The 14,986-nt window shown below is 36.3% G+C and overlaps 1 protein-coding gene across 2 annotated transcripts in view; it reads left to right on the forward strand.

Annotated features, from left to right (window-relative positions):
• LOC149793157 (sulfide:quinone oxidoreductase, mitochondrial-like) overlaps window positions 1-14,986 on the forward strand; it is a 36,257-nt gene that overhangs the window by 477 nt on the left and 20,794 nt on the right. The window contains exons 1-4 of one of the 2 annotated variants that reach the window (XM_089967088.1): window positions 60-187; window positions 7,977-8,147; window positions 9,541-9,594; window positions 13,958-14,155. In XM_089967088.1, the coding sequence (XP_089823214.1) occupies window positions 155-187; window positions 7,977-8,147; window positions 9,541-9,594; window positions 13,958-14,155 (456 nt within the window). In that variant the 5' untranslated portion in view covers window positions 60-154. Of the gene's footprint in view, window positions 1-59; window positions 188-7,976; window positions 8,148-9,540; window positions 9,595-13,957; window positions 14,156-14,986 lie in introns of those variants that run through there. The other variant, XM_089967087.1, reaches the window with a different exon arrangement.

The raw sequence follows: 14,986 nt of genomic DNA on the forward strand, positions 1-14,986 counted from the left end.
ATCGTTGTAGGACTAGGCCGTTGCAAACCAACCCTCGAGCGAGCCTCACCTTTGGAGACCCCTACTCGAAAACAATACCTTAAACTCTGCGAAAAGGCACCCTTGCGCCCCTTCCCCTTTGCTTGACTCCACGGGCGGTTGCCAATACCACCCGATGGCCCTGCCGTGTGTTTTTGCTCACAATACGGTATGTATCATGGCGGTATCAGTTTTTGGAGACCTTAAAGGGTATTAAGGGTGATAGTGTGATAGCTTCTTGCGTAGTCCTACTGTGTAAGACGTATCACATGCTTCATGTTTTGGTGCTTCAAAAATAATACGTGATACGTCTTATCGCGGTTTCTTTGGTTTCGGGGTATTCGAGGTTGTCGGTAATTTTCAGCATAACGCCACCTATAGTGTGCTTACATACACAGGCTGATCATAAGTTTACTACCGCATCACCTGTTTTATTTTTTTTTGGGGGGGGGATCATTGGAACAACTGTCGAGTACACTACTTTTAAAAATGCACCATGAATTTAACTTTTTCAAAACTTGGCCGCACCACAGGAGTCTGACATTTTATCAGTAAACTATGATGAAATCTCTGACAACACAAAATCGCCTAATCGGTACTATAAATTAACAGTGAAGTATGATGAAATCTCTAACCAGTTATTTTATAGTACCGATAAGGTGATTTCGTGTTGTCAGAGATTTCATCATACTTTATTGATAAGACAGATTCTGTGGCTTTACCCAGTGTTCACAAATACAATCTATATCTTTTTAAAATCGATATTACAGTGGCGAGTCAGTTGACCAGTTTGTCGTCTGATATTGATAATGTCCAATGATTTTATGCAAGAGTCAGATCATACAATTACCATGTTTGTCAAGAAGCATGAGATGGAGTCTGTGGTAGCAAATATGAGTCAAAATATGAAGGATGCTAATGTTTTCAGGTGGCTTTTGCAATTGACAGGTGTTGATGTATAAACTTTGTTGTTCAGTTAATTTTCGTTGTAAGACCTGGTTTTATTTAAACAGTCTGTGGTTGAAATATACTTTCATGCCCATTCTCACGGACAATCCTGGTGCCACCCCACACCCTCCATCACAAATAGTTACATATGCATTGTTTTAATTCTCAGATGAGTTTATGTTCTCTAGTACAGGTGACAATGAGAACTATTGAAGTAGCATCCAATAGTCAAATTGATTTGCAATTTGTGAAGCATAATACCTCAAGATCCTAACATGAGGGCAGGAATATGCTGTCAGTATTAATGTGATATCAGAGGAATACCCCTTGCATAACTTGGCATCTACATAGCATCTGTTTATCAATTGTTTCCCACAATCATCAGACTTAAACTGGAAAGTAAATGAAGGTTGACATAAAGCAAACACCAGCAAGCCTGCATGTCATTTGGATTTTTAATGTAGTTTTAAAAAATTTAGTCCTATCGCTATGATGTCTGCAGTGTGGCAGTTAATAGTGATGTTTGACATCGGGACATCATGCCACAGACATTAAGCTTCATGTTCCACCCGTCACATTATTTCAGACACCAGGCTGACCAGTCCTAACACTAACCTCTTAATGCTAAGCACTACTACTGGTGTCCTTGTAATGGGTTCAAGGCAAAATGTAAACAGAAATTAAGACTTTGATCTAATATTTCCCCTTTATGTAGACCACCAACCAAATTCATACCTGCCACATTCCCAGACAGTGTTGGTGGGAGGGTTGGGACTCGAAAAGTGTTTTGAAGTCCCAGTGGGGTTGAGGGGTTGAATGCTAATGACCCCAAAAAAATCAATGTCACCCATTTAAGAACCAGATGTCTTTTTATATAAGCCTATAGAAAATAATTGGGAATTTAAATCTGAAAATAACTTTCTGCCTCATTCAAGCATATAAAACACTTGCAAAGAAAAAGATAGCTGGTAAACAAAGTACTGTCACATATCATCACCATATGCAAACACATAATCATGACATACTGACATTAAATCAAAACATACAACATTCCCGTGATATCGTAGGCAGCTAGTCTGACAACTTTAAACCTATCACATGATATTTTTAGCACCAAAACAAAAATTGCATGTGAAATGCCAGCGTAGGAAGCTAATATACCATCACCCAACCACCTGTACTGAATTTAGAGAAGTTTTACAAATACTTGTGAAGAGAACTGAGGCCCAATTTGAATTTGTTTTTTTTATTATACAAAAATGGCACATATACACAGCAACTGTCAATTCTTTAAACAAACACTTGATAAAGACATAAAAGTCAAAGAATTTGATTAAGATGAGATTATTATTTCTCACCCATGTGACAGAGAAATCTACTTGTTTTGCTAACCTTACTTTCTTGTCTCAGTCTAGTCATCTCAGACCAGTCGTCTCAGTCAAGGTGTCCACGCTCTCAGAACTACTTTTTAAAAAAAGAAACCCTTGTTGTCTTCTGCTGTGCCTGACTTAGTTTTACTAAAATCAAACAACAACAGCAACAGATAAATAACATAAACATAGTAACTTAAATGAAATCCATCTTTGAGAACACATCATACAAAAACAATTCGAGAGAGACAAAGACAAATGCATATGATGTAGAGCTTTTTGGTGTTTTGCTTTTTCGTTCCACACAGCATGGTCAATTTTATACTATATGCAGGCCTAGCTCAATACATTTTTAAATCAGCGTCATTAAATGTAGCTAAAGCTACCTAACTAGTTTCAAATACTTCGTGTGAAATTATATACTGTTATCTACATTTAGTGATGCTGACCTGAAAATAACTGTGCAACAAATAGGATAAAATTCTCAATGCAGTGTGAAATGAACAATATAACAGAAAACACTGATCCATGCATATATTCTATAGACCTACACACTTCATAGCTTCCCTACTCTCATAACAACTACTGAAAACTTAGTAACAGCCAGAAAAGTGTTCTATAAAACATGCTTTTTTCTAATTTTGTTAAGTATCTCCACTGTGCCCTGGTTGAATCAAAAATATACCTGCAATATTTAATGGCAAATAATACACTTCCCAGCCGGAAGGAATAATTTATCCATCAGCACATTAATCCGTAAGCAAATTTCACTGTAGCACTTCAGTCTTGCCATATTTCCAGGACAGTAAAATAAATAATCAAAGAATCCGTGAACTTGAAAAATTAGCACATGGTTATCTGCTAGAGTCAGTTTTTGGAGGTCTATTATACACAGGGTAATTTTACAATCAATATTAAGGACAATACAAGTATGTCACACAGTTTCACCTCCTCAAAAGAAAAGAATAGTTATATACGATAAGGACACAGATCTCTAATTACCCATGAATGATCTAAAGAAAGATGTTACTCTTCATTACAGCTTGTACTAACTACAACTACAGTACAGTAGAGCTGACAAGCCAATATCATTTTAATATTTACAATATAACTTTTCAAAATTGGAACTGATGAAAATAAAAGTTTTTTGTAATAAATATTAATTATTTATTGTCAGTTTCATATAACATCCATATATTAAATCTGATAATACCTCATTATTATGCGGCAATTTATGCTGTTAATTTTCTTTGCTCACGCATATCAACTGTGTACTTCAGGCGCAACTGTCACACCACAGCCCTCATTTAACATTTATATTATTGTGCCGCATGTAAACATTGGACATGAACACTAGTGCAGAATTCTTTTTACTTTAAAGGAAAGTATTGGGTGAGAAAAATAATCTGTGTTGGGGTTTGGACTGAGACAAGGAAATCCCAGTCGCGGGTTTATATTATGTCTCATCTCCCCACTCAGGCAAGCCTCGTGGGGAGACAAATAATATAAACCCTTGACTGGGATTTACTTGTCTCAGCCCAAACCCCAACATAGATTCTATATATACTGTAAGTGTTGTTTAAGTAACAGTGACTTGTGCCAGAAACCAAGGTCAAAATTTAGTGGAATCACTGAACATAGAGGTTGGTTTATTGAAGATGCATGACTTTCCAGTCAATCCATGTTTAGGAATTTAAAAAAAAAATAAAATCAGCTATTTTAACAGCTAACAGTATTGGCAGTTTTTGGAATAGATGAGTAAGAATTTGTGTACTGACCATCAAAGTGGATGTAGCCAGTGTTAAGGCATTTTCATTAATTATTTTCAAAATCCACTAATTTATATCCCTCTTTTCACTAAATATGATTTTAGAGGGTTGGAAGCTCTGCTCAGATCACTTTGCCATCCAGGGCCCCATTGTGTATAGAACATAATAAGTGGTAAATGATTTATTACATCTATTTACCTTTAAAAAATCCAGCAGAATGTGCAGGTTCAATCTCTTTTGAATTGAAGTTATTTATACCAGCTAAAATAGGCAACTTGATATTGTATACAGGTGTGTGTCCTTCAGTGGAATATATGGTGTGTCAATCAGGCCATTTGTTGGGAAAGAGTTTAAATTTTTTTTTGATTTATTGATATACATGTTGATGGTGTTTTATTAAGATTTGTGGTAAAATATTGATTGGTTTTGATTTATATGTGGCATTTTAAGACTTTGGTTCATTCAGTTTGCATCAGCAGCAGTGAAGTCATTTGCAAAGGCATTGGGTGCTTTGCAAATAGAAATAAAATACAGTTGGTAATTAATTCCTCTGGTGGTAGACATTCTCAAAATATGCAGTCTGTAAGGCAGAGGTGCACAACATATGGTCCACAGACACATTTGATGCAGCCTGCAGTTCATGTCCGTACTTTACTCGTGCATATTTATGATTTTATTATAGACAGAAAACTTTGGTACTGTAGCCCGCTTAGTTCCAGTCAAGGTCTGTACTGGCACTTGTAAATGTTTTTGAGTTGTCTACTCCTGTCATAAGCTGATACGGGAATTTTTTGTATCAAGAGATAAGTTGGAACAGTGTCATAGGGCTAGAATAGAGTATCCACCATATTATTTGTTAAAAATTAAAGGGATATTTTCTGGAAAGGAAATTATTAACTTTGTTGAGCATATGCATTTCAGTTCAGCATTATACCAGAGAAAGTTGCAAGCATTTTATTGCGATAGTAAAACTACTAATTTTCAGATGAAATAGTCTGGGAACATTTTGGATTGTTAATTAATGTTAAACCCAGAATATCGGCAAGAGCATATCTTTGACATCTCAGCTCACTCTACTTTAAGGTGAGGGAGCCCAGAATATAGTACTGTAGCAGCTCTGTAACTTTTCATGCTGAAGCCATAATGGGGACTGATAAACATTTTGTGGTGTATTGCCATGGCTGCAGTACAAAATTTAAATGTACTGTACAGCATGTGCAGAAGGATATGAGAAAAGTGATTATCTGAACATTCCAAACTGCTCAGCTTGGGAATCATCATAATGTTTGTCACCAACATTATTCTCATTTTTTTTCTTCTTCTCTCAATGGACATGTACAACTGGGTCATTGTCTTTCTCATTATACTGCCAATGGCCAGTGCAAGTCTTCATACCTTTTGGGGGATATACTATCCAGGCTTTCCATCAAATAATTTCCTGATCATAATACTGTAGGATAACTAATGTTACCATGCAAGTCCAGACCTCCCTGGCTAAAACATTTTAGCTAAAATGCTGCTAGTTATCTGCCCACCTAGGTGGCAGTTGGACAATGATATCCTCTTCATACGGGGATCAGTACCAGACCCTGTGAATAATTCAAGTACTATTTATGCTTCGGCTGAGTATCATGCTCTCTACAGAAAGAAGCCTACCAACCTGCATACAATCATTTGGAAGTTTTCTGCCTTAAACCGAGTTGGGGGAGTATTCTTATGGAAGGGAAGTATATTCCATCATTCAGTTTCTATCTTTCCTTTCTTCAACAGCAACATTCTTGGCTTTTCAGTTTCATCACTTTGCCATCCTCATGCATGATGGTACCCATCGTATATACCTGCATGGGTCACATTTGCATTGCATCACATTGCTGTTAGCTGTGTTTAACCAGATGCAGATCAGATATTTGATACAGAAATATTGTATTATATTATTGTATGATTTCTGCCATGTCAAATATACACAGGTAAGTATTAATCTTGTCTTATCGTTCACTTCGTAGAACATGTAATCATTGACGGATTTTAACTTATAGGCCATCATTTAGCCTTTCCTACAGGTAACTTTTTCGCAAGCATCAATAAGGATGCTTCATTGGATTTTTATGTGCATGTTCAGGTGTGTACTGTTGTATAGTTTCCACCATAGTTGAATTGGTACAGGTAAGTTTACATGCATAGTTTAGTAGTATTGTCCTCTTCATAATTACTAGAAGTAACAGTTCATTGATTTTACTAGTATATCAGTCAACTGGCCTCTCTTAACTTTTCATAGAATTTATATTGTAGTATCCACTTAGTAAGTATTAACAGCCATTCTCCGTTACTCTGCCACATCTGTGTGAAGTGTCTCTAGAAACACGTGTTATACATCACAAATATTTGTGTAGTTCTTCACCAACACAGGAAATAATTAAAGCACACATGGGAAGTGCAATTTAAAAAAAAATTGGTTAGAAAAGAAATTGTTGTCTTGAAAATCGATCAATAAAATGATGGATGACAACTCAGATTTAAACATAGATTTTGATAGGGTGGTGACATTGAGGTTGACGATTTGGATGATTCTGATGATAACATTGACTTATATGATGGGTTAGAATTGAAACAAGTTGATGAAAGGGATGATGCATGGTTTCATACACTTTTCGACTGTGATTCGTAAAATGAAGCTGACTTTGAAAGATTCAGTGAACATCATGGTAAGTTTTTTAATTTCTTTTTCTTTCAAGTCATATTTCAAAATACAGTTGTGAGCATGTACATTGGTAAATGATAACAAAACATATATAACTGTTGCAAATTGTACTACCTTTTCAGGGAGTTATAACCCATTTTATCCTGTTTACCACTTTCAACTGCAGTGCCTGATTCCTGAGAAGCAATTGTACATACATTGTGGTATCATACAGCAGCAGCAGAAATTATGATGACCTTCACCATGTTTACTAAAAGTGTTGTAACTTTGTTATTTCTTTTTTAAAGTATATAAAAATTTGAAGGATGTCCCTTTACAACTTCTGCTGGATTTGTAGGAGGGAATATTTTTCCTTTTCAAGATTCTCCCTGATATATAGAGTATATTTGCCAGGTAGGTTGCCTTGAAGTTTTTTGGCTCTTCCATTTAGTGCTCTAGCCACTTGTATCACTGCTTTTTATTTATACAAACTGTATAGGTCCCGTTACTAGACTGATCCTAAACGTTTCAGAGAGCACAACTTGTTCTCTTCACATTAGATTGATATCAGTCCAATAAAACTTGACCAAGTATAACATATATGACACTATATACATGTCGTCAAGACTGTTGACATGGGGTTAAACCAAAAGACTTAAAATGGTGTCTAGTTTGCATGAAATAAAAGTTGGTCCAATCTTATATCTATTATGGTGGCCATTCAGTAACCAATTTGAAAATCTTGTTGATCAACTATATCAGAGATGGTTTCAACACTCATCGGGGCCCCGAGTGGCCGAGTGGTCTAAAGCGCTCTTCATTACGGATCACTGCCATCTCACCTCTGTCTGCGGCGGTTCGAGTCTAAGATTCAGCCAATGTGGGCATGTGAGAAAGCTTGCCAGTAGCTTCTCGTGTGTCGGTGGTTCTTTCCGGGCTTTTCCGGGTTCTTCCTCCACCATTAATACTGGCCGCCATGTATAGCCTATCGTGTGCTGAAAAATGGCGTTAAACCCCACAACAACAACATCAACACTCATCAGTTAAAGAGAAGAAATGTGTTTTTTTGTTGAATTCCTGGATATTATTTTCTGTCCATAAAGCATCCATCCCTTTTAGGACTCTTGTTTGTATATTGCTTGGTTGAATATTAAGAAGTTAATTGAAAAGAGATATCCACTTCTTTCTTTCCAGTATCACTACTACCAGCCAATGTGGACACTGGTAGGGTCAGGGGTAAAGACTGTTGATCAGTCTGCACGTGCCATGGAAACTGTCCTGCCCAAACACTGTGAGTGGCTAAAAACACGAGCTGTTGAGTTCATTCCAGAAAACAATATGGTGCATCTACAGAATGGTGACCAGGTTGGCTACAGTTTTTTATTGTTTCTGATTTGTTCTCTTTCAGTTAATTGAGTCATCACCAGCGATATGCCTATCCTAAAATTTAGCAAAAGTATTGCAGTCTTTTCTAAATTTAGAAGCTTTTATTGGTGACAAGTCCAGCCCTCTCCTTTATACAAAAATTATCAATGTTCTTTTTTATCACAGGATAAGTATAGCAGTCAGTTAAATTACTCGGGTCAATAACTAAGTGATATTATTTAATGTTGTATGATCCAGTATTAAAGGGTTGGGGCATATTGTAAAGTATTATTTTTGCCTAATTGTCTGTTTGATTAAGTCCATTTTCAGGCATCCAGGTGCTGCTTGGAGTTCCATGAGTGCCTTTCTAATTTCTGTCTGATATATCATGTTCATGTCAGCGCATTTTGCAGACATTATTATATACAGTCAAATCTCATTGGTGCAGTTCAAATCGAAAATATATTGTTTTCCTTCATACCACAGCATTATCATAATGGCATAATTAGGGGTAAAGTTAGACTTGAACCATAGAGAAGTGAGTCCCCAACAATTCACACACAACATGGCCCAATAATTCACACACAACATAGCCCAATAATTCACACACAGTATAGTCCAATAATTCACACACATGGCCCAATACTTAACACACAACATGGCCCAATAATTCACACACAACATGGCCTACAAATATAGTCTGCAATATACGTGATGGCACAAGATACTGAATGGCCACAAAAGTGGCCATCATCACCATTTTCATCTTCTGATGAAAACTCAGTTGCAGTATGACTTACCTTTCCAGAGCAGTGATAAAATTTTCAAGGTGGCTATTTTGGTGGCCATGTTGGACATCAAATTGGCACCATCTTCATTTAGGGCCAACTATATACATCATGATAGTTCTTCAGTAATTACCCCTTGTTGACATGTCCATCCATTCAGTAATTACCCCTTCTTGATATGTCCATCCATTCAGTAATTATCCTTTGTTGGCATGTATGTACATTCAATAATTACCCCTTGTTGACAACAAAAAGATTTTGTTGCTGATCTGGAATCATAACAGCTAGATTGAGTGATGTCAGTGATATAGACAGAAGAAAGGAATGAAACTGGAAAAACAGAAAACAATTTTTACCATTATAACAATCTACTACACAGATTTATACTTTATAACATGTTTGGTGTATTGTAAATGGTTTATTTGTACCCAGGTGCGGCAGGACGGGACCCAGAATAATTTCATTCAGTAATAAAGAAAACAATTTTAGTCCTGAAGATTACATGTCTTGCTCATGAACACTTATGTAAACATGTGATTTGCTGACTAGTTATAACTCCTAAACATGTCATCTTGTATTCATTTCATTTCTTTACATCTTTTCAGCTCAGCTATGACTTTCTAGTGGTTGCAATGGGAATCCAGCTTAACTATGACAAGGTAGTAGCTCAGTCATGCAGGTCATAAAATGGGAGTTGACAGATTTTAATTTACTATTTTAAAACTTTTGCAAAATGTAAGATGTTTGCAGATTGTCAGATGGTTTATTTATGATAAACTGTCAGACATTATTATAATTTTTGAACTCTTGCAACTCCATATGATGCAGTGTCATCTATAGAAAATGTAAAAAATTTCCAACTACTTGACAAAAGGCTTTAAATTTTGTATTTGTGTTTGGGGAAAGTGTGTTAAATTGTCAGTATTCTTAGTTATCACTTTTAATTTAGTGAAGTATTTTGCCAGTAAAATTAACTTAATAGACTGACTTGAAATTTACTTATAAACTGAATTGAAATTGACATGTAGACTGTATTGAAATTGACTTGTAGACTGTATTGAAATTAACATGTAGACTGTATTGAAATTGACTTGAAGACGAAATTGAAAATGGCTTAAAGGAGACCAGAAACCAATGGAAATATCTTCTAGGAGCTGAATTTCCGTGACCTCGTATGCAAAATTTCCGCACCTATTCGGTTACTTTCGGGATGTGACGTCATAGTAGCGACTCCAGCAGCCCAAGTGGGAGTTGCCAGAGTAAAAGACAATACCGTTTTGCATTGCTTACGGGTGTAATAAAACATTAAGAAAAGCCAGTGGACAACATTTTTTTTTTTTTCCGAAAGATAAAGGCATACTGAAAGAATGGATACATTATTACAAACGAGTCGATTTCAAAGCAACACCATACAGTCCTATGTGCTCGTTACATTTCTCAAAGAACTGTTACGAGAGGGATTCTGAAAAAATGGCAGCTCAAGGATACGCAAATGCTAGGCTTAGACAAAAAGTTGGCTCTGTTCCAGACATAACGTTGAATATTTTAAATCCTGGGAAAAGTGTTAAATGTGTGAGTTACGAAAATAGGCAGAAGGCCGAGTAAGTGACCACAAAATACAACAATCAGTTCACAGATCTTTTATTTACACCAGCAGTGCTAAAAATAAATCGGATAGCCCAACACCCTGGGTCCCTCTGGTTTTAGTTCCGGCCCATCCTGTATTCAAAATGAGGTGCCCGTCAGGCTTGTCGAAACAAAAATTGTTTGCCTGAGGAAACTTTGATCGCGCTGGTGAAATTAGTAAATGTATTTTCAAGATGTTGACATGCATGCCTTAACACGGCACAATCTAAATCAAATCACTACTGTCCAAGGTGAAATTTAGATTTGATTTTAATCAAATGGAGGCTTTGCCAGAAATAATATTCTAAACCTGTCGTGTTTCGAGAAAACACAATTTTCAGTAATCTTATAAAAATTACAAATTTTAAAAAAAAATCATTGTATACATGTAGTATGTATAAACGGTAATCTGTAATGATTGGAACTGATATAAAATTATTCCTTGGGCAGTTTAAATAACAGCGATTAAAAGAAAAGAGGTCAAAGTTTCACATTAAATGGCTGACAATAGAAACTGGGGGGGGGGGCTATTGACCCAACCCCTTGCCCCAATGTGTGAGCGCCCATGGGACGTACCTTTTCTCCATGTGATACGCCTTATTATTCCTCAGGACAAGCCCATTTTGCATATTCTGGTCAGCTCTGGCTAAATTGCAAAATAGCTAAAGTTTTGATTTAAGTACGCAAACAATAAAGCCGATGTGACCGTTCCGGTGGCCTAGTGGTTAGAGCGTCCGCCTCGGATGCCGGAGATCGTGGGTTCGATCCCCGGCCGAGTCATACGAAAGACTTTAAAAATGGTACTAACAGCTGCCTCACTTGGCGTTCAGCATTAAGAGGTTAGTGTTAGGACTGGTCGGCCTGGTGTCAGGATAATGTGACTGGGTGGGACATCATGCTACATGTCTTCGGCATGATGCCCCAGTGCTAGACATCACTATAAACTGCCACATTGCAGACATCGTAGCGATATGACTGAAAAATTGTTAAAGCTACGTTAAAAATCAAAATCACATCACATCACAATAAAGCCGATGTGACTGATGAACATACTCCATCCTTGCATTGATCTTGTGAAAAGGACTGCCCTTCGGACATACTTCAAAGAAACCCTGTTCGACAGTGTGTGTGTGTGTGTAAGCACCAGCAATTGATTGCCAAAATAAACGATGCCTATTTTGTTGTTACTTACGATGCCATGGACTTCAGGTTTAAGTCTTAATGCATGTAACACTGTTTGCTGAACAAAATATTTATTCAGAATTAGTTCTTTAGGGCCACATATACTGCATGGTATATTTTGTTTTATTCCTTTTAATTTAATTATGGTAATTAAACTTTACATATACGGTCGCGGAATGTCAGGTGTTAACTGGCCGAGTTTCTTTGGCGGAAATGGAGATGCGATTTTTGTTTGCAGAGAAAATTTCACAGTGATCATTCATTTAAGCTAATTGGTGACAATTGTATTCTTGTAATTTTGTTATACTATAGTACTGTTGTAGTTGTTTAAAAACATCTGAAATTTACTTTAATAATGTTTAATTTTCACGTTCTATTTACTGAAGAAGAATATAAAAAAAAACTGTTGTGTGATATTAATTATTTCGTCCAATGCCGGATTTAGACGTGTGATTTGAATTTTTAACGTAGCTTTAACAATTTTTCAGTCATATCACTACTATGTCTGCAGTGTGACAGCTTAGACTGTGGATTGCGTACGTTATATCTATTTATAAACGGTTTGGGGTTGGTTTTTTCTTCTTCTGACAAATGAAAATTGACAGACATAATGTAATTATCGGGACTTAGCTGCGAAAAATTTAGAGATATTACGAGATCGGGATGTAGATGAGGAAATACCCCCAAAATCAGGAGGTTTTTCTCCCGGCTTGAGAGTTGACAGGTATGAACTGTCCGGGCTTGTGGAATTTCAGTCAGGGCTTGAGTTTATTTAAGTCACCAGCCCGGGGCCTGTGCCTAAAAGAATTCTTTTAACACTGACCAGTACAGTACATAAACTATTATATCAGACTGCAGATTCAAGTTTTGAATGTGCAACCCTAATGTGGTCTCCTTCCGTCTGCCTCGCTCGCCAATGTTTATGTTTGTATTCGAGGACTGGCTAGTATTGTGTCACGGTACCACGTGATCTGTCGTCTCATTAAAACTCGGCAATTTACGGAATCGTGGTATCTTCCATGCAATAAAATCACTACCCACTTACGATATTTAATTTATAAACATGTCAGTCGAATTAAAATCTGTAGAGAATTACATACGTAGAAGGAAAATTTTGATTTCTAGTCTCCTTTAATAGACTGCACTGAAAGTGACTTATTAAACTGTGACCGCTCCGGTGGCCTAGTGGTTAGAGCGTCCGCCTCGGATGCGGGAGGTCGTGGGTTCGATCCCCGGCTGAGTCATACCAGAGACTTTAAAAATGGTACTAACAGCTGCCTCGCTTGGCGCTCAGCATTAAGAGGTTAGTGTTAGGACTGGTCGGCCTGGTGTCAGGATAATGTGACTGGGTGGGACATCATGCTACATGTCTGCGGCATGATGCCCCAGTGCTAGACATCACTATAAACTGCCACATTGCAGACATTGTAGCGATATGACTGAAAAATTGTTAAAGCTACGTTAAAAATCAAAATCACATCACATCACATTAAACTGTGATGCAATTGCTTCAGTCTCCACTGAAATTGATTTAATAGACTGTATTGAAATTGAATTTCAGACTCCATTGAAATGGACTTAAAAGACTGTTCTGATATTTGATTTGATAGACTGCACTGAAATTGTTTAATAGACTGTATTGACATTTTCTTATCGACTGTATGGGGATTGATTTATAGACTACTGTGATTGACATAATACACTGTGTTGATATTGAGTTGCAGACTGTATTGAAATTGATTTGCTAAATTTGAAATTGGCTTAATAGACGGTTAAAATTGACTTCTTATCTGATTGTTGAAATGGAATTATTAGACTGCTGAAATTTACTTATTAAACTGATGAAATGGACTGTCTTATAAGAATATGCTGAAATTGACTTATTAGATTGATGAAATGGACTTATAAGACCATGTTGAAATTGACTTATTAGACAGTACTGAAATGGACTTGTTAGTCTGTGTTCAAATGGACTTAGTAACTATGTTGCAATTGACTCAAAAGATGAAATGGACTTAATAGACTCTTGAAATGGGCATATTTGACTGTTGAAATGGACTTAATAGACTGTTGAAATGGACTTAATAAACTATTATGAAATGGACTTAATATGTTCAAAAGGACTTATTAGAAAGTTTTGAAATGAACTTAAATGAATCTTAATTAATCAGCATCATTTAGATAAAATAATTGGACTACTGCACTACATTTTAGGTAAAAGGTTTACTAGAATCTCTTAAAACTGATCCTACTGTATGTTCCAACTACTGGCGTGAGACAGTGGAGAAAACATATCCAGCCATAAAGAACTTCAAGGGAGGGAATGCCATCTTCACCTTTCCAAACACACCAATCAAGTGTGCTGGAGCCCCACAGAAAATTATGTATCTTGCCGAAGAGCACTGGAGCAAGGTTAGCAATTCACTTAATATTTGCTCAGTTACAAGCAACTCCCTCAATCCATTCTAATACAAGAGTTATGAAGGATTATGTCCCTTTTTTTTACACATTTTTCATTTTTGTATGTAGGTGATCCTTTTACACACTTAATCTTTGCCTGTGGAAAGTTTGAATGTGCTGTGCAGTGTTTTAAATATACAGGTGCATGTACAGAATTTATAAACATGAGTGCACAATGCATCCCAAAGTAATTTTGTCTACATTAAAGATATGTATTTTATTCCTGTTTGAAAGGGGACTGTACTACAAGACCTCCTTTTGCCCCAAAAATTCACACATTTTCAAACACGTTGTTGATCTGACCATGGCAAAAACTGTATTAATATTTAAAAAATTAAACTTGCAATTGATTTTCAACAATTATGATATCATAGGCACATGCTGATGACATCACATTTTGAGTTAAATTTGATCAATTTTTTTAGGTATTAAGGTCATCAACATGCAGGAACCAAATTCATACTTTTACAAAATATAAAGGTATTTGTGAATAACCTTTTATTAGAATATCATTTTGGTTCTTGCATGTGGACCATGGGAAAAATGATCAAATCGAGTGTTCATTGGTACCTAGGATCTCTACAGCAGTCAAGTATTAACTACTTCTAAACTGACTTTTCTGCTACAATGAATGCATAAACTAATTTTGGCAGATACCAAAATGACCACTATAACATGTATAACATTATGGTGTAGCGAAACACTGAAATAAACATTTTTTGTTTGTACATTCATTGAAATCCACAAATTTCACCATATTTATGCGTCGTCAAAGACCTCATA

Source organism: Sinohyriopsis cumingii, chromosome 8, assembly GCF_028554795.1.
Source record: "Sinohyriopsis cumingii isolate HCF-2022 chromosome 8, ASM2855479v2, whole genome shotgun sequence".
NCBI classification, from domain to species: domain Eukaryota; kingdom Metazoa; phylum Mollusca; class Bivalvia; order Unionida; family Unionidae; genus Sinohyriopsis; species Sinohyriopsis cumingii.